Below are 27,185 nucleotides of genomic sequence, written 5' to 3' on the forward strand. Positions count from 1 at the left end.
ATGAGCTTTGTTCCCCTCTCTCCAGCACAAGATGCTGCAGCTGGTTCTGAGGAGCTCTTGCTGAAAAGGACTTGAAGCACAATCGTCTCCCGAGGCTCCTCCGTCCCTGTACAGCCACTGTCCCTTCACACCCTGAGCCCTGGGAGGATGCTGGGGCTCTTTGAGGGCTTCTGTCCTGCTTTTGATACTAAAGTGGATGTTTTTAGCTCCTTAGGCTTACAAGATGCTTCCCCATTTGCCTTTCTTTCTTGAACGTAAGGCTTAGGAAGAGCAGTCAAGGGTGGGAAACTCTTGAGTGCCTCAGTGCAGGTCGTTCTTTGCCAGCTCTTGCACTGCAAATGGTCCATTTCTGCCTATGTGCTCACTTCTGGAGGTGTTAATGACTTCCCATCCAAGTGTCTCGATGAGGTGAAGGGAGAAGGAGCAGATAAACGCAGGTTTCAGTAGCCTTGTTCTTGGAAGTCTTAACTACAGGGGATCGAATTGTTTGCCAGGGAGAAAATCAGTTGGAGCGGTGACTGCGCCTCAGGGTTGAGCGGGAGGGCTGCAAGCCAACCCCCAGCCGCTGCTTCTTCCTGAAACCCCTCTCTTCTTAAGCCAATCAGTAACTGGGAGGCAGTTCTGGGCCCTCTTCTGAGGCAGAAAGGAAAGCAGCGAGCCCTGGCGAGTCCCTGTGGCGGAGGTGGGCTGCAGCCTGTGTGCAGGGAGCTCCTGAGCCGCCAGAACCTGTAACCAGTGGGTAAAAGCCACCCCAGGATCTCCTGCCCTTCGCCTCGTTGGATTAGTGGAGCTGTTCTCAGCAGCTTTAGCAGCTCTCGTCCCGGAGCTGTGCTCATTACACTGAGAACTGAGGGCCCAGAGGCCGAGCTGGGCTGCTGGCAGAGGCCACTTTGTCATCTTCCTTTTCCATTCCCTGCATTCATTTTGATTTCTGTTTTAACTCCCAGATGCTTACTGGGAACTGCTTTGAGTGTTCACTGAGCGTGTTCAGTCCTGCTCCCTCTGCTCCCTCTAACTCCAGCGGCTGGGAAGCGCTTTAGGGAGCCGAGTGCGGGGCTGGGAGCCAGCCCCTGCCCTGCTCTGCCCCCGGGGGACATCACGGCGTGACCTATCTCCTCTGCTTCTAGCTGGGGGTGGCCAACCCACCTCGGAAAGAGGGGTCTGTTGTTGGGGGGGGGAAAGAAAGCTCTGGGCTCTGTCCCTGCCTGCCTGGCTCTTAGCCACTAGTCTCCATCCTCTGCTCCCACCAGCTGTTTGGAAGGGCTGAATCCAGCTGCTTGAACCATTTGCCTCCACCTCAAGACAGTAGAAATCCTCCCCCGTTGCTTGTTTTAAGTTGGCTCCGTGGTTGGTTTGGGTTTGGTTTTAGCCCAGGCAGGGTGCAGAGTGCCTCTGTGCGTGCACTGCCTGCAGAATGCTCCCCAGCTTTGCCTGTCCCTTTGGCTCTGGAGCGGCGCAGGGTCCCCGGCAGACCTCAGCACCTGTCTGGCACTGTCCTGCAGCAAAGCTTCTCACTGTTTTTGTGGTCCTTTGTGTTTGGTTTGTTGGTTTTTGGTTTGGTTTCGTTTCCCACCCCCTCCTCCTGGGTTTGGTTTTGCATAGAGTGTGACATTTCGGTTCCCTTGTGGTGTTTCTGACTCTTTGTGCCTTTCCTTTTGTGTTTGTTTCTTCGCCTTCCCTCAGTTTGCAGCGGGGCCTCGACCTGCCCATCACCAGGTACAGTACCTGCCCCTTCCTTATCCCCCCCACTAACTGCCTGGGGACGGGGGGTGGAGGTGCTGCACCCACTAACCCACCCCCTTCCTGACCAGCCCTGGGGGGAGCTGCTAGCACCTGGCTGACTGCTGCTAACCAGCTGCCTGCAGCAGAGGCAGGCAGGCAGGGCTCAGGCGGCACCGCCAGCTCCTTAGCCACCCCTGGGCACCACCTGCCTGGGGCAGGACAACCTGGGGAGCTGGTGGCCAGCTGCTCCTGGGCTCAGCTCACAGAGCTGATGGCCAGCTGCTCCTGGGCTGTGCTCACAGAGCTGGTGGCCAGCTGCTCCTGGGCTCAGCTCACAGAGCTGGTGGCCAGCTGCTCCTGGGCTGTGCTCACAGAGCTGGTGGCCAGCTGCTCCTGGGCTCAGCTCACAGAGCTGGTGGCCAGCTGCTCCTGGGCTCAGCTCACAGAGCTGGTGGCCAGCTGCTCCTGGGCTCAGCTCACAGAGCTGGTGGCCAGCTGCTCCTGGGCTCAGCTCACAGAGCTGGTGGCCAGCTGCTCCTGGGCTGTGCTCACAGAGCTGGTGGCCAGCTGCTCCTGGGCTGTGCTCACAGAGCTGGTGGCCAGCTGCTCCTGGGCTCAGCTCACAGAGCTGGTGGCCAGCTGCTCCTGGGCTCTGCTGGTGCTTGCAGGTTGCTAGAACCTTGGCTGAGTGTTTCCCAGCCTAGCTGCTGGGTTCAGTTCCCTGAGCTGAAGATGCCAACAAGAACCAGGCCTTTGCATCCTGGAGAGCATCCAACCTGCCAGGCTGGGAGCAGGGCAAAGGACTCTGCAGCCGAGGTGTTTCTGGAGGGATAGGCCTGGTAGTCCTCTGTCATCAGAGTGCTCAGGGCTGCTCTGACTCACCCTGTGGAAGCCAGACTGAGACATCTGTGTTGTGTTGCTCTTGCCTGACCTGGGCTTTGTAAGGCAGCACTTCACTGAGGACAGGGACAGTTGGGAGCAGCTCTGGCTGGTGAATCTCATGGGCAGGGCTTGCTAGGGGGGCAGAAATTCCCAGAGGACCTCTTCAGCGTTAGGACAGCCAAAACCATAGAATTCTTTTGGTTGGAAGAGACCTTTCAGATCATCTGGGTCCAACCCAGCACTGCCAGGCCACCACTGAAGCATGCACCCTCAGCACCACATCTCCAGGGATGGAGAATCCACCACTGCCCTGGGCAGCCTGAGCCAGGCCTTGACAGCTCTCAAGGAGAAGGAATTGTTCATGTCCAGCCTAAACCTCCCCTGGGACAGCTGCTTGGGTCCCTTTTCCTAGTCAAGGTGTCCAAATTTGCCTTTTCTATCAACCTCTGAGTCCATCTTTGCCAAATCCTTTTTCCTGGCATGGCTCAGGAGCAGTGTGGGCAGCAGGACAAGGGAGGTTCTCCTGCCCCTGTGCTCAGCACTGCTCAGGCCACCCCTTGAGTGCTGTGTCCAGTTCTGAGCTCTTCCAGTCAAGAGAGATGTTGAGGTGCTGGAAGGTGTTGAGAGAAGGGCAGCAAGGCTGGGGAGGGGCCTGGAGCACAGCCCTGTGAGGAGAGGCTGAGGGAGCTGGGGGGGTGCAGCCTGCAGCAGAGGAGGCTCAGGGCAGAGCTCATTGCTGCCTGCAGCTGCCTGCAGGGAGGCTGTAGCCAGGTGGGGTTGGGCTCTGCTGCCAGGCAGCCAGGGCCAGAAGAAGGGGCCCCAGGCTGAAGCTGTGTCAGGGCAGGTTGAGGCTGGATGTTGTTAGGAAGTTGTTGTCAGAGAGTGATTGGCACTGGAATGGGCTGCCCAGGGAGGTGGTGGAGTCTGTGTGGCTGGAGGTGTTGCAGCCAAGGCTGGCTGGGGCACTGAGTGCCATGGTCTGGTTGACTGGACAGGGCTGGGTGCTGGGTTGGACTGGATGATCTTGGAGGTCTCTTCCACCCTGCCTGATTCTGTGATACTTGTTGTAGCTTTTGAGTGGGCAGTGGTGGTGGTGATGGGTGGAGAAGAGGAGGAAAGGCTTGGCCAGTGCAGGAAAGCTCTGCTAGAGTCACTGTTTCTGTGTCACTCTTCTTCTGGCCTGGAAGGAGCCAGATCCTTGTTTCCATCAAGTTAGTAGGAAGAAATAACTCCAGGACCTGCTGGGACAGGAGAGTCCTGCAAGGCTTATTCCAGGAGAATTATCTTGTTCTCTGCCCCTGTTAGTCTGAACACTGCAGAAGTGAGCATCTTGGCACCTCAAGGCTCATCCAGTTCCAGCCCCCTGCCATGGGCAGGGCACCTCCCACCAGCACAGCTTGTGCAAGGCCCCATCCAGCCTGGCCTTCAACACCTCCAGGGAGGTCTCCCCTCTCCAGCTCACAGCCACTGTCCCTCATCGTGGCATTCCCAGACCTTGTCCAAAGTCCCTCCCCAGCTCTTCTGCAGCCCCTTCAGGCACTGCAAGGCTGCTCTGAGGTCTCTCTGCAGCCTTCTCTTCTCCAGGCTGAACAGCCCCAGTCTCCCAGCCTGCTGTCACAGCAGAGGTTCTCCAGCCCTCTGATCATCTCTGTGGCCTCCTCTGGACCCTCTCCAGGTCCCTGTTGTGCTGGAGGCCCCAGGACTGGAGGCAGTGCTGCAGGTGGGGTCTTAGCAGAGCAGAGGGGCAGAATCTCCTCCCTGTGCTGCTGCTCTCCCTGCTCTGCCTGTAGGATCTTTGTCCCTTCTCCCTCAGAGAGCAGCACACAGGCAGGGATCGTCCCGAGCAGGACAGAGCAGAGCAGAAGGAGGCTTTTGCCCTCCTTTGTGCCTGGCAGGGCCCTGCAGTGCCAGCAGCAGTGGAGGGATGCTCGAGGGGTGCTGGAGCTATGCAGGGGACAACAGAGGTGGCCTCTTGTTTAGGTACTTTTGCTCTTGACCTTAGCTTCAGGTCTGTGTTCAGCCTGCGTGGTGCTGAGCATGCCTGGCTGGGCAGCAGCTGCTGGGGTCTCTCCTTGGTCGTTGCCAAGGCAGATGGCCCAGTGGAGCCATCCCATGTCCTCCTGAACACTGGAGAGCTCCTCCTGGCCCACGAGTCTTGAGGCACTGCAGCCTTGGAGGAAAGCACTGCAGCACTTAGTGGCTCTGCTGCTGGGACCCTTCCTCCAGTCTGTCATAACTCGATCTTAAAGCTCCCTTTGGATCCAGCTGTGACCCTGGCTCCTGGCTCCCTGGGACCCTCATGCCTGCAGCTTAAGATGTGGAATTCCCAAGTGTTTTCCCTGGGTTTCTCCCTCTGCTTTGCTGTTAGGGTTTGGATTCCAGTCCATTTGAAGGCTGCCTGTGATTAGGAGAGAAGCTGTCACCAGCAGACAGCCTTCTCAGGCTGCATTGCCAGTTGAGTCATCTGCTGGATCAGGACAGGCAAAGCCATCCATGGGCTCTCTGCACAGGGATGGGCTTCTGAGGGGCCGAAAGTCTCTGCCTGTGGTGGGGATTGAGGATAGGGAGAGAGATTTTTAACACCAGCCCATGCAGGAGGCTGCCAACTGTTGGAGTTTGTTCCTCCCAAACCCAAATCTTAGAGGATGATTCCATCCTGGCCTGGATCAGCAGAGGTGTGGGCAGCAGCAGCAGGGCAGGGATCATGCCCCTGGGCTGGGCACTGGGGAGGTTGCACCTCAAATCCTGGGTTCAGTTTTTTGCCACTCACTCCAAGAAGGACATTGAGGAGCTGGAGGAGGTCAGAGAAGGGCAAGGAAGCTGGAGAAGGGTCTGGGGAGGAGCAGCTGAGGGAGCTGGGGGAGGGGGAGGTTAGTCTGGAGAAGAGGAGGCTGAGTGCAGAGCTCATTGCTCTCTGCAGCTCCCTGAGAGAAGATTGGAGCCAGGTAGGGGTTGGGCTCTTCTCCCTACTAGCAGGTGATGGAAGGGGAGGAAATGACCTGTAACTGTTCCAGGGCACTTTTAGATTGGCCATGAGGAACAAATTCTTTGCTGCCACAGTGGTCAGGCACTGGCACAGGCTGCCCAGGGAGGCGGTGGAGTCCCCATCCCTGGAGGTGTTCCAGAAAGCTGTGGCCATGGCACCTGGGGACAGGTTTCAGTGGCCATGGGGTGCTGAGTTGAGGCCTGGGTGACCTCAGAGAGCTTTTCCAAGTGAAACAATTCCATGATTCTGTGCCTGAGCCCAGATCTCACAGGGGGAACTTCTCACATGCTTCAGTTGTGTAACTCCAGCAAGAGGCTTTGAGGCTGAGGTTGTGTAAGCTCAGCAGCACCAAAGCAGTCACTTGCCCGTGGCTGTGCTCAGGCTTAGTGAACACCACCCCAAGCCCTTCCCAGAGGCAGCAGCAGCAGCAGGGTGAGGTTTGCAGTGATCTCTGTGTCAGCCCCAGGGTGTTTTTAACTCCCTCCCTCCTGTTGTTTCCTGCCTTTTCCAGCCACGCTCTGGGCTGTTCTCTAAGCTTGGTTCCTGCTGCTTATTAGATCTTTGCAGAGCTCCAGGTGCAGGATTCAAGCACCTGAAGCTGGCTGGCAGGAGGCAATGGCTGCCCTGCTGCCTCCAAGCCACTTCGTGGGGTCACAGAATTGTTTGGCTTCGAAGAGACCTTTAAGACCTCCTCCCCTCCTCTCCTCCTCCTTCCTTTCCTCTTTTCCTTCTCTCCTCCTCCCCTCCTCTCCTCTTTTCCTCCCCTCCTCTCCTCTTTTCCTCCCCTCCTCTCCTCTTTTCCTCCTCTCCTCCTCCCCTCCTCCCTCCTCTCCTCTTTTCCTCCTCTTCTCCTTCTCCCCTCCTCTGCTTCTCCCCTCCTCTGCTTCTCCCCTCCTCTGCTTCTCCCCTCCTCTCCTTCTCCCCTCCTCTCCTTCTCCCCTCCTCTCCTTCTCCCCTCCTCTCCTCCTCCCAGGTCACATTCCCTCCTCAGCCTTCTTGGTGGGACCCAAAAGACTCAAAATGAAGAACAGACTTAGGGTGTGAGAAGCTTAGCTGAAGTGGAGGCCTTGGCTTTGTCACTGGGTTTGGTAGCACTGGTGCCAGGTGGCTGGACTGGATGATTTTGGAGGTCCCTCCTCTCAGTGTGGTTGATCTTCCCTTTTGCTCCCTTTCCCCACAGCCTCCTGCAGGGCTTTGTGGGCCCCATCACAGCTCCCAGCCTATAGCCAGGGGCCTGTCCCCGTGCTGGTTGCTGGGCTGAGCTCAGCACTGATTTGTTCTCAGTCCTCTTCCCAGCAGTTTATTTCTCTGAGAAGCTTTTGGGCAGGGAAGGAGGAAGAGAGGGCCCAGTTCTGGAGCCTATTACAGGGAAGATCTGGAGGTGCTGGAGGGTGGCCAGAGAAGGGCCAGGAGGATGAGCAGGAGGCTGGAGCTGCTCTGCTGTGGGCACAGGCTGAGAGAGTTGGGGCTGCTCAGTGTGGAGAGGAGAAGGCTCTGAGGAGACCTTACTGTGGCCTTGCAGTGTCTGAAAGGGGCTACAAGAAAGCTGGGGAGGGACCTTTTAGGCTGTCAGGCAGTGATAGGACTGGGGGGGATGGATCCAAGCTGGAGGAGGGGAGATTTAGATTGGATGTGAGGAAGAAGTTCTTCCCCATGAGGGTGGTGAGAGCCTGGCAGAAGTTGCCCAGGGAGGTTGTGGAAGCCTCATACCTAGAGGTATTTAAGGCCAGGCTGGATGTGGCTCTGGGCAACCTGCTCTGGTGTGAGGTGTCCCTGCCCCCCCAGGCAGGGGTTGGAGCTGGATGATCTTTGAGGTCCCTTTCAGCCCTGACAGTGCTGTGACTCTGGTTCTGAGGGCAGAAGTGCTCCATGGAGCCTTCAGGGAGTGATGGCTCAGAGGTGCAGTGCAGCACTGGTTAGCGAGCACAGCCCTGCTCATCTCCATTGCTGAGCCTGCAGCCACACAGCTGCACCCTGCCAGGGCTCGGGGCCCAGCCTGAGCCTTCACCCTGAGCCTTCACCCTGAGCCAGGGTGGCCAGCACAGAGGCAATGCTGGGCTAAGCAGTCCAGGCACTGGGTCTGAGCCACCCATGGAGGAAAGCAACGTGCCCAGAGAAGGGTGACAAAGCTGGTGAGAGGCCTGGAACACAAACCCTGTGAGGAGAGGCTGAGGGAGCTGGGGGGGTGCAGCCTGCAGCAGAGGAGGCTCAGGGCAGAGCTCATTGCTGCCTGCAGCTGCCTGCAGGGAGGCTGTAGCCAGGTGGGGTTGGGCTCTGCTGCCAGGCAACTAGCACCAGAAGAAGGGGCCCCAGGCTGAAGCTGTGTCAGGGCAGGTTGAGGCTGGCTGTTGTTAGGAAGTTGTTGTCAGAGAGAGTGATTGGCACTGGAATGGGCTGCCCAGGGAGGTGGTGGAGTCTGTGTGGCTGGAGGTGTTGCAGCCAAGGCTGGCTGGGGCACTGAGTGCCATGGTCTGGTTGGTTGGGCAGGGCTGGGGGATAGGTTGGACTGGATGATCTTGGAGGTCTCTTCCACCCTGGTTGATTCTATGATGATTCTATGATGATGCAGTGGGGGTCGATCAGAAGGAGCTTGGGGTTCACTCAGGTCATTGATTCTGCTCCCTGGCAGCCTCTAACCTGTCTGACCTTCAGCAGGCCTCTGCCTCAGGCTCCTCTGGGGAGAAGGCTGAGCAGAAGATGATGTCTAAGAAAAGGATCTGGGGGCAAGTGTGGGGAGTGACTGAGACCTGAGTGGTGAGGTGGTGCCAAGAGGGGCAGGTAGGGCCTGGGTGTGGGTTTGCTTCATCTCCCTCTTAATTACTGGGGCACAGTAATTAATTACTGGGGGGGCTGGGAGGGTCTGTGGGACGCATCAGGAGGGCAAAGGTAGAAAATGTGGGGGGAAAGAGGGGGCTGTGTGAGGGGGACTGGTGGGGTGGAAAAGCAGGGGGTGGTGGAGGTGGTGGAAGCAGGAGGTGATGGCAGCAGGGGTGATGGAAGCAGAGGGTGGTGGCAGCAGGGGTGATGGAAACAGGTCTGATGGATGCAGGACTGCTGGAAGCAGGGCTGGTGGAAGCAGGGGTGATGGAAACAGGTCTGATGGATGGAGGATTGTTGGCAACAGGGCTGGTGGAAGCAGGGCTGCTGGAAGCAGGGCTGGTGGAAGCAGGGGTGATGGAAACAGGTCTGATGGATGGAGGATTGTTGGCAGCAGGGCTGATGGAAGCAGGGCTGGTGGAAACAGGGCTGTTGGCAGCAGGAGTGATGCAGCAGCATGAGGTGCAAGCCCTTGCCCTGCAGTGCCATGGAGGAGTGGAGCTCATTAGCTGAACCCACTCAGGCACTGCAGCCTCCAGGCAAAGCCCAGAAGGTGTTTCCAGCTGAGTCGTGGCTGCTGTGCTGGGGCAGCAGTGCCTGGAGCATGTCCACAATTCTGCCTCTTTACCTTCCACAAAGGCCTCTTGAGGAGGTGGGTGAAGGGCAGCCAGGGTGGGGAGGGCTTGTGACAGGAGCAGGCTGGAGGAGCTGAGCTGGAGGCAGCTGACAGAAGCAGGAGCTGAGAGGGGTTTGGTTGTGCTCTTGTGTGAGTAGGTCAAGAAGCAGCCCTGGGAGGAAAGAGCGAAAGAACATTTCTGTAGACCCATGGAGTGGCTCAGGTCAGAGGGGACCTCAGAGCTCATCTACTCCATCCCCCCACCATGGGCAGGGACACCTCTCAACTAGCCCAGGTTGCCCAAGGCCTCATCCAACTGGCTGCCCCCTCCCTGGAGGTGTTGGAGGCCAGGCTGGCTGAGGCCTTGAGCAAGCTGTGCTGGTGGGAGGTGTCTCTGCCCATGGCAGGGAGCTTGGAACTGGGTGAGCTTTGAGGTCCCTTCCAACCCAACCTCTTCTGTCATTCCCTGAACCTGGAGTTTGCTTGTGGGGGTCACCTGCTGTAGAACTTAGCAATGCCCTGGTGGTGTCTGATGCTTGCTGGAGGAGCAAGCCTGTGGAGCAGACCACCCAGTCTGGTGCCCAGAGCCTGCTTCTGTGCCTGCTGCTGTGGCAGGCAGCAGAGGTGGAGCTTCTGCAGTGTGGCAGCCCAGGATGTGACATCTCAGCAGCTGGCAGTGAGGGAGGTGAGCAGCTCTCTAAAGCAGGAGCTCTGTGCTGCTGGAAGTGTTTCAGTGATGTGTGAGCAGGTTCTGGAGGTGCAGCCTGGGGAGCAGGGTTTGTGCCCAGGGCTCCCCCAGGGGAGGGCTCCGTCTCCTGCAGTGAAGGTTTCTCCACACCGCTCTGTGCTGTGGTTTGCTGCAGGTCCCAGCTCAGCCTCTGCAGACAGAGAGAGCTGTGCTGGCTCTTGGCTTTGCTTCTCCCCAGAAGCCACTCTGGGAAGACTTCTGCTGGAACCTGCTGGCGAGTTAGAGGCAAGAGAAAGGACTTTGGCCCCCTGTGGGGCGGCTCTTTGGATGCGAAACGCTGCAGGCTCTCCCCGTGCGTTTAGGCTGTGCCCTTGGGTGGTGCCATGCTCCCGTGGTCCCCCCCAGCTGGTTGGTGCTGATGCAGGAGCATGGCACTGTGTTGCTCTGCTGGTTTGCTCTCTGCACCCTCACTGCCAAGCTTTTCTCCTCGAGCTGTTGCCTTCTCCTCGTTCAGGTGGCACAGGCAGTGTGCCGGTGCCAGCTCTTCATCCAGCCTCTCAGGGTTGGGGTAAAGGTGTTGTGCTCATCTGAGCCACCTCTGCCTTTCCTGGAGAAATCAGTTGCTCTGGGGAACATTTCAGGTGTCTGAAAGTCTTCAGCAGCACCAGAAGGAGCATTTTAAGGCTGTTGTCATGTCGGTGGCATCACAGCTTCCTCCTGCCCTCCTTTCCAAAAGCAGATCAACCCAGCTCACTCCTTCACCCCTCAGTGGTCACCACTCTCCTTTCTTCTCACCTCTCCCCATCTCATTGCTCACAGCCTCTTCTCATCGCTGCACTTCATCACTCAGCAGCCCTCCAGGGGATGTTTGATGGCTTAGTGCCTGCAGGTTTGTCACCTGACAATTAAGGGCCTGCCATGGCTTGGTGCAGGAGTGGAGACCACCTCCATCGTCTGGGCGAGGCTTTCTGCTCTGGAGCCCTGAAAGAGACCAGAAGGGAAAGATGTTTGATGCTGCAGGAGCAGAGAGAACAAAGTCTCTGCAGAGTCAGTCAAGCTTTGGTTGGGATTTTTGGCCTTTTTTACACTGCTGTGGAAGATTTTATAGCAGAATCTCTGCCCCTTGCCCTGGGTCTCTGCTGAAGAGTCCTCGGTGCCTGTGCAGTGCCTTTCTCTTGCTGTCTCTGCGAGAGAGGAGCGGGAGCAGGACAGGAAGGTGCCTGGAGCTGTGTGCAGTTAGGGTGCATGTGACCTCCTGTCCCTTCCTATTGATCTGTAAGCTGTTCCATTGGCTTTCTTTCTGTTTCCTGCTGCTTTCTTGCTTCGTTATTGAAGGGAGGATTCAGACCTATACAGGTAACTTTCACTCCTGGTTCTGCATGGCATCAGTGTCCCCCTCACTCCCCTCATCACTCTGTTAGTGAATGCCTTCATGTCTGACTCACATCTTACTGACTTGGGTTTAAGATTGCAAAGTCTGCACAGCCAAGGTCCTGCAGTGCCATGAATGCTCCATAGAGTGGATGCTGCTGTAAGGGTGGAGAGCAGAGCCTGGCCCAGTGGGTTGCTTGGTCCTGGACCTGGTCCATCTGCGTGGGGCATCACTTCATGCAAACCTGATAGAGGAGTTTGGTGCCACCCTGGAAGAGGTTGCCAGCTTTCTGAAAACAGAGGGCAAGTCACCTGGCTCAGCTTGGATCAGGGACAGGCACGAGGTGCCTCTGGCCTGGGTACAAATCTGGCCTGGGGGCTGGTGGTGAAGGTTGGAGCAGAAGATCTCTGAGGTCCCTTCCAACCTGAGCCCCTGCGTGGCATCAGCTGCCTCCGGTGTTCCCCCGGCACATTCCCCAGGGTGGCTTTTCTGGCACCCACCCCACCTCCTAAATACTCCACCTGACAAAATGCTTTTCCCGAGGCTGGGAAGCTGAGCTGTGGAATTCACCAGGTGCAAACAGCTGCTGGGAGCTGAACCTTCCTTACCGTGTCCTACCCTGCGGGTTCGAAGGCTTTGCCCTTGCTCCCCGCAGCCAGGACTTGCCCTGCGGTTTCCCGGAGGCTTGGCAACCCTTTGGGAGCAGCACTAGAACTGCCAGGCTGCAGTGGCATTCCAGACTCTTGCCCGGGAAGTCTGACCCTTTCTTTCTTCTCTCTCCCTCCTCTCCCCTGTGCCCTGCCCCAGTTTTTTCAGAGGCCTCAGCTCCAGCCTCCGAGAGCCACCCTCCAGAACAGCAGCCCTTCCATCCGTCCTGGGGCGCAGACGCCGACCGCGGTCTATCAAACCAACCAGCACATCATGATGGTCAATCACCTGCCAATGCCCTACCCGATGCCTCAGGGCCCCCAGTACTGTATCCCACAGGTAAAAATCCCAAACCCTCAGCCAGGCACCCGAGGAACCCCAGAGGGCAGCCTCTGAGATGCTCTCCAGACCTGCCCCAGCGGTGGGAGGGAGCCGCAAGCGCAGCCGCGGTGGCACAGTCAGCCTCTGGCCTTCCTCTCTGCAAAATGTTTGTCCTTCTGCTATGGCAGTGACTGAAAATGCCCTTCCCAGGTGAGCTCTCCCTCCAGAGCAGTGGGTGAGGAAGCTCTTGGAAGATGTGACTGTCTCTCAGTTGATTCACTGGCCCGACAATGGCTCTACAGCCTTGGGCCTCGTCCAAACCTGCTGTTGATGAGGTCAGGGAGTGACTGTTCTCCACTTCAGCTCTCCTGTCCTCCTGCTCTCATCCTCAGGGGCCATAACTTAACTTCTCTTGCTTTTATTGACCATTACATTCCTGAACCTATAATTAATGGGGCCGATAATCAGCTCCCCACTGAGCTGGAGGGTGGGTGAGGGGGGGCTCAGTTCCAGCTTCTGTTTGTGGCAGCAGGCAGTTGCCCATCTCTGTAAGCTGATGGTTGTGTTTTCCCTCCTAGTATCGTCACAGTGGCCCTCCCTATGTCGGCCCCCCCCAGCAGTATCCAGTTCAGCCACCAGGACCAGGGCCCTTTTATCCAGGACCAGGTCCTGGAGAATTCCCCAATGCCTATGGTGAGTTCTGCTTGGAGATTGCTTACAAAGGCCTTTCTCTGGGTGTGTTTTGCTGCTGTCCAGCTGAAGATTTATAGCAGCAAAATGGATTAGCATTTGTTTGAACTTCAAACAGCTGCTCGATTGGGTTGTGTCACAGCCCTTATTATTCACTCCTGAAGAGCTCCCAATGCCAGAGCATTGTTTGTGTTCCTTAAGGAAAGGCTGCAGCTCACAGAGCTGCCCATAATCAGAGGGGAACAAGAATGGGAGCTGCTCCTTAGGCCCTGCTCAATCATTGTTATTTATTAAGGTATTGTGAGCACATCTGGCAGTGAGCTCCCCGGGGAGCCCCCAGCCTGGCCACAGCAGCACAGCAGTCAGCAGTCCTGCTCCCAGCACTGAGGGAGGGAAAAGCACAGACCGTGCCCCTTGTCCTGCAGTGGGCTGGGTTGGAAGAGACCTTCAAGATCATCCAGTTCCAGCCCCCTGCCATGGGCAGGGACACCTCCCACCAGCACAGGTTGCTCCAGGCCTCATCCAGCCTGGCCTTGAACACCTCCAGGCAGGAGGCTGCCACAGCCTCCCTCAGCAACCTGTGCCAGTCTCTCCCCACCCTCACACTCAACAATTTCTTCCTCCTCTCCACTCTCCCTCTCCCCTCTCCCAGCTCAAAGCCATTGTCCCTCGTCCTGGCACTCCCAGCCCTTGTCACAAGTCCCTCCCCAGCTCTCCTGCAGCCCCTTCAGGTGCTGCAAGGCTGCTCTGAGATCTCCCTGCAGCCTTCTCCAGGCTCAACAGCCCCAACTCTCCCAGCCTATCCCCACGGGAGAGGTTCTCCAGCCCTCTGGTTGGGCTCAGCAGCCTTGGTGCTGCCAAGGTGAAGTTAGTCCAAAGAGTTCCTAAGCCTTGCGTGGGTGGAAGTTTGCCCTTTGAACAGGCACCTCCTGGCCTTGTCTTTTCTGAAGCAGAAGGGTTAGGAGATGGTTCCACACTGGTGTGGGGTGGCCAGCAGCAGTGTGGGGTGGCCAGCAGGGGTGTGGGGTGGCCAGCAGCAGTGTGTTGACTGTGGCACACTGCAGTCAGAGTGTCTGATTGACTCCCTTAGGTGCACCTAAGCTGCACCTTAAAGTTCAGAGACCACACACCCAGTGCTGCCATCCCTCTTGCCCACATCTCACTGCTCTTTGGCTCCTCCAGGACCTCACTACTGCTTCGGATTCAGTTTGCAGAGCCCATGTGGCAGTGGCTGACTTCCTCCACTGTCCCATGAGGCCTCTTCACAGTCCTCTTTCACAGAAGAGGAATAAATCCTTTCTCCTCACTGCCAATGTGTTGCCAGACACAGCACAGGCACCTCTGAGGTTCTCTGGGGGATCCTTTGACCTTCTGGCCCTCTACAGCTCCCTGAAAGGAGGTTGGAGCCAGCTGGGGGTCAGTCTCTTTTCCCAAGGAACAAGTGGTAGGACGAGAGGAAATGGCTTCAGGTTGCTCCAGGGGAGGTTCAGGTTGGACATGAGGAACAATTTCTTCCTCCTGAGGGTCTCAGGGCCTGGCCCAGGCTGCTCAGGGCAGTGGTGGAGTCCCCATCCCTGGAGAGATTTCAGAGCCATGGAGCTGCGGTGCTGAGGGCCATGGTTGGGTGGTGCTGGGCTGAGGGTTGGACTGGATGATGTGAAAGGTCCCTTCCAGCCCAGGCAATCCTGTGAGTGCAGGTTTGCCTGCTCACTGCCTCTTGCTTCCTTGCTGTGCATGCAGGGGCTGGAAGTGTTTGGTCTCTCAGCAGGCACTGGGAGACAACCAAACTTCCAGTGCTGGTCTGGGCACTGCTGCTGGCCGTGGCCTTTGCTCTGGAGCTCAGCACTTCAGAGGCCCTGTGACAGCAGAGTCCCTGCAGGGGGGCAGAGCTGGGAAGAAGGTGAGAAGGGAGCATGCTGCAGCACACAGACCTTGGGAAGGTGACCACTGCCTTCCTGCACCTGTCTCACTGTGCCTGTTTAGTGCTCTCGGTACCAGTGAGCTTCCACCTTGGCATGGTGGATGGGAAGGAAGGAGAATGAAACTTGGGTGCTGCTGAGCTGGGAAGGAGCAGAGGGGCAGTTTGTGGCTGGTTGCCACAGAAGCTCTGCTGCTTCCCAGCTCCTGCCTTCCACAAAGGAAGGATCCTTCCTGGAGCTGGTCACCTCCTGCAGTTTGGCTCCAGCTCCTCTCTGGCAGGGCCCACCCTGGGGCTCTGATTAGATCTGCTTTCCAGGAAACTACAAATGGAGGAGATTAACACCCTGGAGGGCTCCCAGGCTTCCTCCTGGCCTCTCATGTTCCCCAGACTCTGTTGTGCACCTGGCCAGCACGGCCAGAGTGTTGCTCTGAAGAGCTTGAGGCACTGGTGCAGGAGGATTCCTGCTTCCCAGAGCCGTGAGGACAGCAGTGGAGACTCTCATGCCCCAAGGCCAGACCTGAAGTCACTCTGCCAGCCCTGCAGTTCAGAATAGGAAGTTTGTTGAGTCATCCAGGCCACTCTCATGGCAGCATCTGAGCATGGACAGAGCCAGCAGAGCTCTGGCAGCTTGGTCTGCAGCTACCTGCCTGCTTTCCTCACTCTAAGCATGCAGACAGGAGCTGGCTCTGAGCTTTGGCTCTCCAGGTCTCCATGTGAGGGAGCTGGGCTGGCTTCATTGCCTCCCTTACATCCTACCCATAATAGAACACCCTCCTGCTTTGCTTGCAGGCACCACGCAGGCTTCTGTGCCTGTGTCAGGGTTGGTTGAGTGAAAGAACAGCTCAGAAGGCTCCAGCTGTGAGTGCAAGCAGGCAGTGCAGCTGGCACCCATGCCTGGAAGGGAAGAACCCAGCTGCATCCTGCCAGTTCCCCTGGTACCTGCTGTGCAGGCAGAAGCCAGCTCCACTCTGGCACCTTTGGAATCACAGAGTGATTGAGGGTGCAGGAGACCTCTAAAACCACCAAGTCTGTCCAGCCAGTGCTGCCAGCTTGCCACTAACTCGTGTCCCACAGTGCCATGTCCCACAGTGCCCTGCCCACTGCTTTCCTGGGTGCCTCTGGAGGGCCTGGCAGCCTGACCACTCTTGCAGGGAAGGAATTGTTCCTCATGTCCAACCTGAGCCTGCCCTGGAGCAACCTGAGGCAGTTTCCTCTTGCCTTGTCTCCTGTTCCTTTGGAGAAGAGCCCAACCCCCTCTGGCTCCAGCCTCCTTGCAGGCAGTTGGAGAGATCAATGAGCTCTGCCCTCAGCCTCCTTTTCTGCAGGCTCACCACCCCCAGCTCCCTCAGCTGCTCCTCCCCAGCCCTGCTCTCCAGACCCTTCCCCAGCTCTGTTGCCTTTCTCTGGACCTGCTGCAGCCTCTCAATGTCCTTCATGGAGTGAGGAGGCCAAAACTGACCCCAGGACACAAGGTGTGGCCTCACCAGTCCCCTGCCCTGCTCCTGCTGGCCACACTCCTGCTGATCCAGGCCAGGCTGTTGGTGCCCTTCTTGCCCACCTGGGCACACCCTGGCTCATCTCCAGCTGTCACCCAACATCCCCAGGCCCTTTTCTGATGGGCAGTTCCCAGCCACTCTGCCCCAAGCCTGAAACCTTTGTGGGGTTGTTGTGACCCAAGAGCAGGACCCAGCCCTTGGCCTCGTTGAACCTCATCCCCTTGGCCTTGACCCATCCATCCAGCCTGTTCAGATCCCTCTGTGGAGCCTCCAACCCTCCAGCAGCTCAGCATCCCACCCAACTTGCTGTCAGCTGCAGTCTGAGGTGCTTCCATCCTCTTATCCATACCAGTGCTGCAGATGTTGAAGAGAGCTGGTCCCAGGGGGAGCCCTGGGGAGCACAGCTGCCAGCTGCCCACCCACTGCGTTTGCCTGTGGCTGTGCCTGGCACACAGTTAAAGCCCTGGGGCATTCCCAGCCCCTCTTGGCCTTGCTGGAGCTGCAGTGGGTGCTGTGAGTGCCCTCAGCAGCACAGGCTGGTTCTGCAGTACCCATGCACCTCCTCTCTGTGTGTTGCAGCCTGAGAAGAGCAGGGCTTGGAATTCAGTTTTCTGGTTGCAGTTGGCCTTGCAAGTCCTTTCTGATGCTTGCACTGAATTTCTCTCCAAAGGCCAAAAAAAACCCCTCCCTCCCAGCCCCCAGCAAACTCTGACCTGTGGGTCAGGCAGAGCACTCCCAGCATGGGCCAGGGGTCTCCTGCCTGGCTTTCAGCAGCCTCTCAGAGTTGAAGCACAGGAGAAGCTTTGGTTTGCACAGAGGCAAAAGTGCAGCAGTGGCTTCATGACTCCTGTTGATGGAGCAGCAGCTTCTGCTGTAGGGGAGGAAGAGCAAAGCACAGCCTGGTTACCAGCTGAACTGAGCCAGCAACCTGCCCTCATGGCCAAGAGGCCAGTGATGACCTGGGGGCATGAAGAAGAGTGTGGCCAGCAGGTTCTCCTCCTCCTCTGCTCTGCCCTTTGGAGGCCACCTCTGGGTCCAGTTCTGGGCTCCCCAGGTCAAGAGAGACAGGGAACTGCTGCAGAGAGCCCAGGGGAGGCTGCAGAGCTGCTGAGGGGCCTGGAGCAGCTCTGTGAGGAGCAAAGGCTGAGAGCCCTGGGGCTGAGAGCCTGCAGAAGAGCAGCCCCAGAGGGGAGCTGAGCAATGCTCAGCAAGAGCTAAAGGAGCTGTGGGGAGCAAGAGGCTGGGGCCAGACTCCTGTCAGTGGTGCCCAGGGACAGGACAAGGGTGAGGGGACACAGACTGGAACCCAGGAGGTTCCACCTGAGCAGGAGGAGCAACTTCCTTGGTGTGAGGGTGCTGGAGGCCTGGAGCAGGCTGCCCAGAGAGGTTGTGGAGCCTCCTTGTGTGGAGAGCTTCCAACCCCCCTGCCCATTGTGCTCCTGGGCAAGCTGCTGTGGGTGCCCTGCTTTAGCAGGGGGTTGGAGTGGATGATCCCCAGAGGTCCCTTCCAGCCCTCACCACGCTGAGGTTCTGGGTTACAGCAGTGGCAGTTGTACCTCTTGCACTTTGTTCTGTTCCATTAACAAGCTGAGTTTCTCACCCTGGTTTCTGTCCTGTCCCCCCTAGGAACACCTTTCTACCCAAGCCAGCCAGTCTATCAGTCTGCACCCATCATAGTGCCTACACAGCAGCAGCAGCCTCCACCAGCTAAGAGAGAGAAAAAAACGGTGAGTGCTGATCCTCCCCTGCCCCACCCCCGGGGCTCTGTCCTGCTGCTAGGACTAAGGCAGCCCAGGAGCCTCTTAAGCTTTAGGCTGAGCTTTATGCTCACAGAGGCCTTGCCTTGCACACCTGAGTGTGGTTCCACATCTGGCCGTGGGGGTTGTCCATTCTCTCTGGGAGCTTCCTGCTCTGAGCTGGTGCCAGTCAGAAAGGAGCAGCTCTGTGCCAGAGATCCTCAGCTGCCCTCACCGTGGCTCAGAGGTTAAGCAAGGAGCCAGGTGGGGAATGAGCAAACCCAGAGGAGTTTGGGAGAAGCTGGGAATTGATTTCAGTGAAGTTGTTCAGTTGTGCTGTGGGCAAGGTAGAAAACCTGACCCCTGGGGGCCTGCAGGTCTGAAGGAACCTGAGCACACATCAGCAAAGTGGGCAGAGGTTTGAAGGCCTCACTTCTCTTCCTCCTCCCCTGGGCAGGAGCAGAGCTACAAGTGGGTAGGTTGAGACTGGGTGTTAGGAAGAAGTTCTTCCCCATGGGGGTGGTAAGAGCCTGGCACAGGTTGCCTGGGGAGATGGTGAAAGCCTCATCCCTTGAGGTCTCTAAAGCCAGGCTGGATGTGGCTCTGGGCAGCCTGCTCTGGTGTGAGGTGTCCCTGTCCACAACAGGGAGGGGTGGAACTGGATGAGCCTTGAGGTCCCTTCCAGCCCTGGCAGTTGTGTGAGTCTGTGATTTGAGACACAGGTGGCTGGAGCTGAAGGCCATCTGCAGGTGGGTGGTGGTGGGGAGCAGCAGAGGCACACCGAGGGCATGGAAGCAGTTCAGGGTGGGCTGGGACCTGTGAAGGGATCCTTTCAAAGCTGTTGCAAAGGCACTGAGTTGGCATCAGAGGGAGGGTGAGAGTGGGGTGAAAACAAGACAAGAGGCATTTCCTGAGGGGGGGAAGTGGAACTTGGACATGGCTCAGGGTAGAGGATCTTGGGGTCTTGGCCTGAGGTGACACTGGAGTTAGCAGGGCTGGTGAGAAAGGCCTTCTGCATGGCAGCCAAGGGGCATGCAGTGCTACTGCCACCTCCTCACCATCCTCTTTGGTCTGGAGGAGCCTCTTTCCAGCATCCAGAGCTCGAGGTGGCCACAGCAGTGATGCCACTTCAGAGGCACAGCTGCTCAGAGAGGCTGAGCTGTGGCTTTAGCAGTCTCCTGCCAGCAGAGCTGCTGGAGGTGGGCAGGCAGGAGGAGCTTCCAGTGCTTTGCTCTGGGTGTGCTGCCTGGGTTTGTGGAGTGGTGTCACAGCTGAAGAGAGGATAAAGAGAACTGAGGCCTCTCTGCACACACATCCACCTGCCCCAGCAGCTGGGTGTTGGACAGGAAGCTTCAGGCAGGAGAGCTTGGTTCATGCCATCAGGAGAAGGGGCAGGAGCTGCTGAGTCCTTGCTGCTGTGGTTAATTAAAGGCTTTAGCAGGGTAACTCCATCAAAACCAAGGGGAGGCCACATCTTGTCAGCACCCTGAGTGCCACACCAGTGCTCAGACGTCCTCACAGCCCAGAGCTGTCCAGAAGACATCAGAAGCTGCTGAAGTGATTCATCGGCAGAGCCCTCTGCAGCTGCATGTTGCTGAGTGAAGAGCTCAGAGCCAGTTGCACTGGGGCAGGATCTTGTCTCTGGCTTTGATGTGATCAGCACAGTGGGGACTTTGTGTGCATTTGGATGGAGTTGCACCAAGAGCTTTTGGGAAGGGGGGAAGGGGGGCAGGCAAACACCAGCACTGTCTGTAGCTGTGTGGGCATCTTCACTTCTGCTGCTGCAGATTGGAGACTGCTCCAGATTAAGGCAGGAGCTGTGCTGCTCCCTGTGTTCAGTGACCCAGCCTGGCTCCAGAAGCAGCTGAGGCTTCAGCTGAGTGTGTTCTGGAGAGGTTTGTTTTCATGGACTCACAGAATGGTTTGGGCTGGGAGGAACCTTAAAGCTCCTCCAGTTGCAACCTTCTGCCATAGGCAGGGACACTTCCCACCAGCCCAGGTTGCTTAGGGCCTCATCCAGCCTGGTCCTGAACACCTCCAGGCAGGGGACATCCACAGCCTCCCTGGGCAACCTGTGCCAGGGTCTCACCCCACTCACTCTCAAGAATTGCTTCCTCATCTCCACTGTCAGCTCTCCCAGCTCAAGGCCATCGTCCCTTGTCCTGTCAGAAGTCCCTTCCCTCCCTCTCCCGGCGCCCTTTCAGGCCCTGGAAGATGAGGTGTGACATCCCACACGTTCCAGCTCACCAAAGCCCAGGCAGTGCTCCTGCAGCGCAGCAGCTCAGCCCGGAGCATCTCCCCCGCTGCGCTGCGGTGCCTCTGTGTCCTGTCCATCCTCTCCTCTCCCTGAGCCCCCAGGCCAGGGTGGAACTCCTCTGAATTCTTTCTTCCCTCGATCCCGCAGATCCGGATCCGGGATCCAAACCAGGGAGGCAAAGACATAACAGAAGAGATCATGTCTGGAGGGGGCAGCAGGAACCCGACCCCCCCCATCGGCAGACCCACGTCCACGCCTACGCCGCCTCAGGTAACCACCTGCCCCTGGGGGCTCCTCCTGACGCTGCCTGCTTTGCTTTGCTGCTGGTTACAGCCAGTTCCACACCTCCCCTCCCCTCAGGCCCCTGCAAGGGCCTGACCTGTCCCTGCTCTTCAAGGGCTGGTTGGAGTCCTTGGCCGTTTTCACCTGCCTGTAGCCCCTGAGCTGTGAAGCTGCAGCACTGCTCCAAGTTCTCCACACATGAGTTTGCAGCAGCAGGAGGGTTTGGAGCTTGAGAGGGCTTTCAGTGCAGCCTCCCCTGGACTCTCTCCTGCAGTTCCCTGTCCCTCTCCAACTGGGGAGCCCAGAACTACACCCAGGACTCCAGAGGTGTCCTCACTAGGGCAGAACAGAGGAGGAGAACGTCCCTGCACCTGCTGGCCACACTCTTCTCCTTGCACCCCAGGACACTGTTGGCCTTCTTGCCCACCAGAGCACATTGCTGCTTCATGAGCAGCTTCTTGTGCCCCAGCACTCCCAGGTCCTTCCCTGTGCAGCTGCTTCCCAGCAGCTCACCCCTCACCTGTACTGCTGCAGGAGGTTGTTCCTCCCCAAAGGAGGTTCTGCTGCTGATGGGTGAGCTTCAGATCAGGGCCTGGCTGAGGCTGGCTTCTGATTTTTCTCTTCTTCCAAGTGCTTCCCTGTTCAGTGTCACCACAGCTCTGCAGGCTTTCAGGTGAAAGCCTTTTCTGAGCTGAGCTCTCACTTTGCCCTGTGTCTGGGTCGCTTCCCTGCCGACTGTGCCATGCTGAGGTGGAAACAGGAGCTTGTCTTGGGGAACCTGTTGGACTGGGGCAGCAGCTTGAGGTTGCAGCTAAGCCAGTGAGGTGTAACTGGGATCACTGAGCTGGGACAGGGCCTGGCCTGCAGATCTCCCCTCCCTTGGGACCCTCATTTTGGCTCTGTCCTGTTCCCCTGGCTCTATCCAGTCCTTTTGCCCCATGAAGGCATCACCCTGTGCTTTGGGCACCTGTTTTCTCCTCCTGGTCTCTGTCAAGAGATGGATGTGGCAGGCAGCAGCAAGGCAGCCTGCTGGAGCTGCTCCCAGGCAGTCATGGGTTTGCAGCAAGGGCTGTGATGCTGAGCTGGAGAAAGCAGTTCTCTGCCAGGAGATGGTTTGTGGCTGCAGCTGGAAGGGGGGAGCCAGGAGCTGGTGACCTGCAAGGTCCCTGAAACGTCTTCCCAGGCACTTGTCATGAGTGGAGACAGCAGGGATGTGCAGTGCTGGAGCTGCAGAGTCCTGCAGTCACTGTGCTTGCAAAGACCTTTAAGGTCATGGGGTCCAACCATCCTCTGACTCTGCCAAGGCTGGGGCTAAACCACATCCCTCAGCACCACATCTCTGCCTCTTTTCAGTGCCTCCAGCAGTGGGGATTCAGCTCCTGTGGGCAGCCTAGGCCAGTGTCTGAGCACCCTTCCAGTGAAGAAGTTTCTCCTGACATCCAACTTAAACCTTCCCTGGTGGAACTTGAGGCCATTTCTTGTCACTTGGTGCTAGGGAGAAGCAACTAACCCCCACTCAGCCTGGGGTGCTGCTGAGATCCCCTTCCCAACCCTCCCTGCTGGATGACTTCCCCCATTACAAGTCCAGCAGCTGAGGTTTCAAGTTGTGTTTGTTGCTGGTGCAGCTAATCCCAGCACTTCCCAGCTCTGGGATCTATTTTAAGATGCAAGAATTAAGTCAAAGTGGATGAAGTAAATATTTTCTCAAGCAAAGGTTAAGAGGCAGGGATCCTGAGCAGCTCTCACTTACATGCAGAGCACAGCAGTGATGTCCAGTCATCTCCTCCAGGTGAGGTATGCAAATACTTCAGTGTTTCTCAGCCAGCCTTCCTCCTGATGAGGAAGGTGCTTGGAAGCTCTTTGGCTAATCACTGAGGAGCTCTGCAGCAGGGCTCAGCAGCAGGTTCATTAGTGCCACAGGACTGAACACTGAAGCCCACTCAAGGCAGGAGTTTCAAAGTTGTTGTCTCAGCACCACCTCTAGTCCATTTCTTTCATAGGATCATAGGTTGGAAGGGACCTCAGAGCTCATCTGCTGCAGCCCCCCACCATGGGCAGGGACACCTCAGCTAGACTCAGTTTCCCAAGGCCTCATCCCTCCTGGCCTTGAACACCTCCAGGCAGCCACAGCCTCCCTGGGCAGCCTCTGCCAGACTCTCATCACCCTCACACTGAACAACTTCTTCCTCAGCTCTGCCTCAGCTCCAAACCATTTCCCTTGCCCTGCCTCCAGACCCCCTCAGCACAAGTCCCTCTGCAGCCTTCCTGCAGGATCCCTTCAGGCACTGGCAGCAGCTCTGAGGTGCCCCTGGAGCCTTCTCCTCTGCAGGCTGCACCCCCCCAGCTCCCTCAGCCTGTGCTCACAGCAGAGCTGCTCCAGCCCTGGCATTGCCTTTGTGATGAAATCAGATTGTGCCTTAATTGTGCTCAGTGGCTGAGTTCCAGTAGTGGAATGACTTTAATGATCTTCAATCAGTGAACTTTAAATGCTCAACCCTGATTTGGGTTTATCACAGAATTGCTTTGGCTGGGAAGGACCTGGGAGATGTTTGCATTCCCTTACCCCAGCAGCTAAAAGCTGGGACCAGTCAGTGTGAGCTGCCTGTGGAAGTAGCTAATGGAATCATGGAATCCTTAAGGCTGGAAAAGCTTTCTAGGATCCTCTGGTCCAGTCTTCAACCCAACACCACCATGGCCACTAAACCATGTCCCCAAGTGCCATGGCTACACATTGCTTCAAAGCCTGCAGGGCTGCACCACCTCCCTGGGCAGCCTCTGCCAGTGCCTGACCACTCTGACAGCAAAGACATTTTCCCTCATACTCAGCTTAAGCCTGTCCTGGGGCAACCTGAGGCTGTTTCCTCTGGTCCTGGCTCTTTGTTCTAGGAGAAGAGACCAACCCCAAACCCAGATCCAGCCTCCTCCCAGGGAGCTGCAGAGAGCAGTGAGGTCTCCCCTCAGCCTCCTCTGCTCCAGGCTCAACACCCCCAGCTCCCTCCTCCCCAGCCCTGCTCTCCAGACCCCTCACCAGCTTTGTTGCCCTTCTCTGGACCTGCTCCAGCCTCTCAATGTCCTTGGAGTGAGGAGCCCAAAACTGACCCCAGGACTCAAGGTGGGACCTCACCAGTGCCCAGTCCAGGGGACAATTCCTGCCCTGCTCCTGCTGGCCACACTCTTGCTGATCCTGGTGGCCTCCTTGCCCACCTGGGCACACCTTGGCTCATGCTCAGATGCTGTTGTCCAACACCCTCAAGTTGTTTTTCCACCTGGCAGTTTCCATCCTCTCTGTCCCAAGCCTGGAGCCTTCATGGGGTTGTTGTGACCCAAGTGCAGGACCCAGCCCTTAGCCAGTCAAAGTCATTCCCAGTCCAGTGACCTTTCAGACCTGTGCTGAATCCTGCTGGCACTTCTCTGCATTGGCAGCCAGGATCAGGCTCTGTCACCTCATGGCTGAAGTGACACAAGCACAGAGGGACAACCTGGGTAGCCACTGCTGCAGCCCAGCCCCTGTCCCAGATCCTGCAGTGGAAAGCAAACCTACTGAGCAGTGAGAGGAGGTTTCCAAATGTCCTTTCATTGGTTTCTTCCCTTTAGATTTAACTGCCTCAAAGAGAACCCAAAGCTCTGCTAACACAGCCCCAAGCAGCCTCTCCTCTCTCTAGATCAAGAGCTTAACAGCATAAAAGTGCTGCTGGGCTTGGCCAAAAGCTGAGCACTGCTGCCAGGCCTTGAGCTGTGTGGCTTTAGCCAGTTCCATGCTTTCATATCCCCAACTTTGTAGACCACAAAAGGACTTTAAGTGGAGCCTGCCCAGCACCTCCAGAGCTGTAGAGCACTTGAAAGCTCCTGCAGGAGGAGCAGGCAGCAGGTGCAGGACCCTGCCTTGCACACTGGGAAGGTAGATCCTAGAATCCTGGAATGGTTCTCTGGCAGTAATGTTCCAGTTCTTCCTTGGAGAGGGGAGGAGAGGTTGGAAGAACTCAGCCTGGGGGGGGCTGTTCATTTGAAGGGCTGCACCTTGCAAGCACAGAAGTGGAGCTTGAGGAGCAAGGCTGTGTTAGTGCAGGTTTGTGCTTGGACCAGAGGCCAAGAGGCTCTCTTACATAGCATCCTGGAGTGGTTTGGGTTGGAAGGGACCTTCAAAACATCCAGTTCCAGCTCCCTGCTGTGGGCAGGGACACCTCCCACCAGCCCAGCTTGCTCAAGGCCTCATCCAACCTGGCCTTGAACACCTGCAGGCAGGGAGCAGCCACAGCCTCCCTGGGCAGCCTGTGCCAGCCTCTCCACATCCTCACTCCCAAGAATGTCTTCCTCATTTCCAGTCTCAATCTGCCCTCCTCAAGCTTCAACCTGTTCCCTCTCAACAGAGTCCCATGCAGATGAGATGTCTGTGTGTGTGTCCATATCTGCCCTGCTCACACACCCCCCTGGTCTGATTCATCTAATCCATACATGAAATCATCAAGTAAATGGGTAGCAAAGTCTGCCAGGTGCCTGCAGGGACTGAGCAGTGGAGACAGGAGCCGAGCCTGGGACGCAAGCTGAACCCACACAGAGCTCCAGGAGTCTTCTGGTGTTCATTTGACTTCCTGCAGGCTCTGCAGAGGAGCATTTCTGCACTGGGAGAATGAAGGGTGTCAGGAACTGTGCTGTGCTGCCTCCTTCTTGCTGCTCTCAACAGTGATCTTCTCTGTTCCCCCTTCTGCTGCCTCTTCCTCCCTTTCCCATGTCCTCGCTTCAACCGCTCCGCGCATCCCGTCCCTGCCCTCGCTTCTTCTGTTCCACCCCACTTCACCCCCACTTCCTCCTTCACCTTGCTGCTTTTCCTCTTCACGTGCTCATTGTCACCCCTTTTTGTCCTTCACCTGCCAGCAGCTGTCCAGCCAGGTCCCTGAGCACAGCCCTGTGGTCTATGGGACCGTGGAGAGCGCCCACCTCGCTGCCAGCACCCCCGCCACGGTGACCAGCAACCCCAAGCAAGGTTTGTTGATGGATCTCTCCTTCCTGGTTTCAGTCCTTTGGGTTTGCTTTAGTTGGACTATTTTACTGCTTTGTATTTTTTCCTTCTAATTGGAGTGGTTTTGGCAGGGAGAGCAGCAGGCAGCAGCAGTAGCAGGGGAGGGACTCCTCTTCCACCAGCAGAAGGTTTGAGCAATGTGTTGCTAAGGGAATTCGGTGACATTTGCCAAGAGGGAATTGCTTAAAAAGAGTTTTATCCAATCTTGGGTGTCCTAAAGGGTGTCTCAGAGCACCTGGATGTGTGAACCTCCTCTCATCCCTGTGCTACCTCCCACAAACAAGTGGTGATTGGTAGCCTGCTTTTGGTCAGAGAGGTTTTAGACCACTTGGGTGGTTTGCCCTAGTGATGGCACAGCAGAGCATGGCAGTGGCTCCTGCAGGGCTGCTGCAGGTGTTTGCTGTCCTGCAGGACTTGGGCAGTGTCAGACCAAAGCCCAGCAGCCTGCAGAGTGCCTCAGAAATGGCTTGGCTCATTCTGCTGCCTTGGGTGAAAACAGCATGGATGGAGCAGGTTCTTGAGTGTGATTGTTTCCTTCTCACACCTCAGAGTGAGATGCTTCAGTCCAAGAGTCCCAGGAGGGAAGGCAGTGTGCCAGGCCTCTTCCCACACTGAAGTGCCTGAGCCACCTCAAAGCCATTGGAAAGCTGTTGTTCATGACACCTGTGCTGCTGTCACCTGCATGGTGTCACAGACTGCTTGGGGTTGGAAGGGACCTTCAAGATCAGCCAGCTCCAGCCCCTGCCACGCACAGGGACACCTCCTGCTAGCCCTGGTTGCTCAAGGCCTCATCCAGGCTGGCCTTGAACACCTCCAGGGAGGAGGCAGCTCACTCTCACCACCCTCACTCTCACCACCCTCACTCTCACCACCCTCACTCTCCAGAGTTTCTTCATTATCTCCAGTCTCAGTCCAGCTTCTTGCACTTTGAAGCTGTCACTCCTCATCCTGTCACTCCCAACCCTTGTCCAAAGTCCCTCCCCAGCTCTCCTGGAGCTCCTTCAGGTACTGGAAGGCTGTTCTGAGGTCTCCCTGCAGCCTTCTCTTCTCCAAGCTGAATAACCCCAACCCTCCCATCCTGCCCTGCCAGCACTGCTGTGGCCTCCTCTGGCCCTGCTTCAGCAGGTCCCTGTCTGTGCTGTGCTGGTGACTCCAGAGCTGCCCCAGCACTGCAGGAGGATCTCAGCAGAGCCCTGCCCCTGCTGCCCACACTGCTGGGGATCAGCCCAGATGGCTGGGGCTGGGCTGGCAGCACTTGATGCCAGCTGCTGTTGAGCTTCTCAGTGGGCTTGGTGTTGGAGTGGAGTCCACACTGCTGGTTACTTCCCACACAGCAGGGTGGGAGGTTTCTGCCTGCAGCAGCAAGAGCAGGGAAGCTGAGCTGTGGCAGCTTCCACTCGTGAGTGTCAGCTGGAAACACTGAGCCTGCTGTGGTTTCATTCAGGACCTTTGGCATTTGCTGGAGGAAAAGTGAGCCCCAGAGGAGCAGAGCTCTAGAAGAGAAGGGAAAAAAGCTCTCTGTGGTGCTGCAGGAGCCACAAACAGCCTGGAAGGGAAGGGTCTCAGAGCTGGGATTTCACAGGCGTGGTGCAGGCTGCAGAGCTTCCCTCGCTGCGGCTGCTCTGCCGCATGGGTGCAGCTGGGCTGCTGCAGGGTCTGCAAGGGGCTGAGAAGGGACCTGCTGGAGGTTGTCTGGGCCTGTCTCCCACTCAGAGTGGGACTATGGAAAACTTA

General features: G+C 57.3%; 1 protein-coding gene across 20 annotated transcripts in view; it reads left to right on the forward strand.

Moving 5' to 3' along the window:
- The window catches only part of EIF4G3 (eukaryotic translation initiation factor 4 gamma 3), a 216,756-nt gene that overhangs the window by 99,147 nt on the left and 90,424 nt on the right, over positions 1 to 27,185 (forward strand). For 7 of the 20 annotated variants that reach the window (XM_064172139.1, XM_064172137.1, XM_064172140.1 and 4 more), the window contains 7 exons: positions 1,684 to 1,716; positions 11,047 to 11,067; positions 11,891 to 12,070; positions 12,631 to 12,745; positions 17,786 to 17,886; positions 20,300 to 20,422; positions 25,307 to 25,415. In XM_064172139.1, the coding sequence (XP_064028209.1) occupies positions 1,684 to 1,716; positions 11,047 to 11,067; positions 11,891 to 12,070; positions 12,631 to 12,745; positions 17,786 to 17,886; positions 20,300 to 20,422; positions 25,307 to 25,415 (682 nt within the window). The remainder of the gene's footprint in view (positions 1 to 1,683; positions 1,717 to 11,046; positions 11,068 to 11,890; positions 12,071 to 12,630; positions 12,746 to 17,785; positions 17,887 to 20,299; positions 20,423 to 25,306; positions 25,416 to 27,185) is intronic. The other 13 variants (XM_064172143.1, XM_064172157.1, XM_064172151.1 and 10 more) reach the window with 7 other exon arrangements.

The sequence above is a fragment of the Pogoniulus pusillus genome, chromosome 36 (genome assembly GCF_015220805.1).
Source record: "Pogoniulus pusillus isolate bPogPus1 chromosome 36, bPogPus1.pri, whole genome shotgun sequence".
Lineage (NCBI taxonomy): Eukaryota > Metazoa > Chordata > Aves > Piciformes > Lybiidae > Pogoniulus > Pogoniulus pusillus.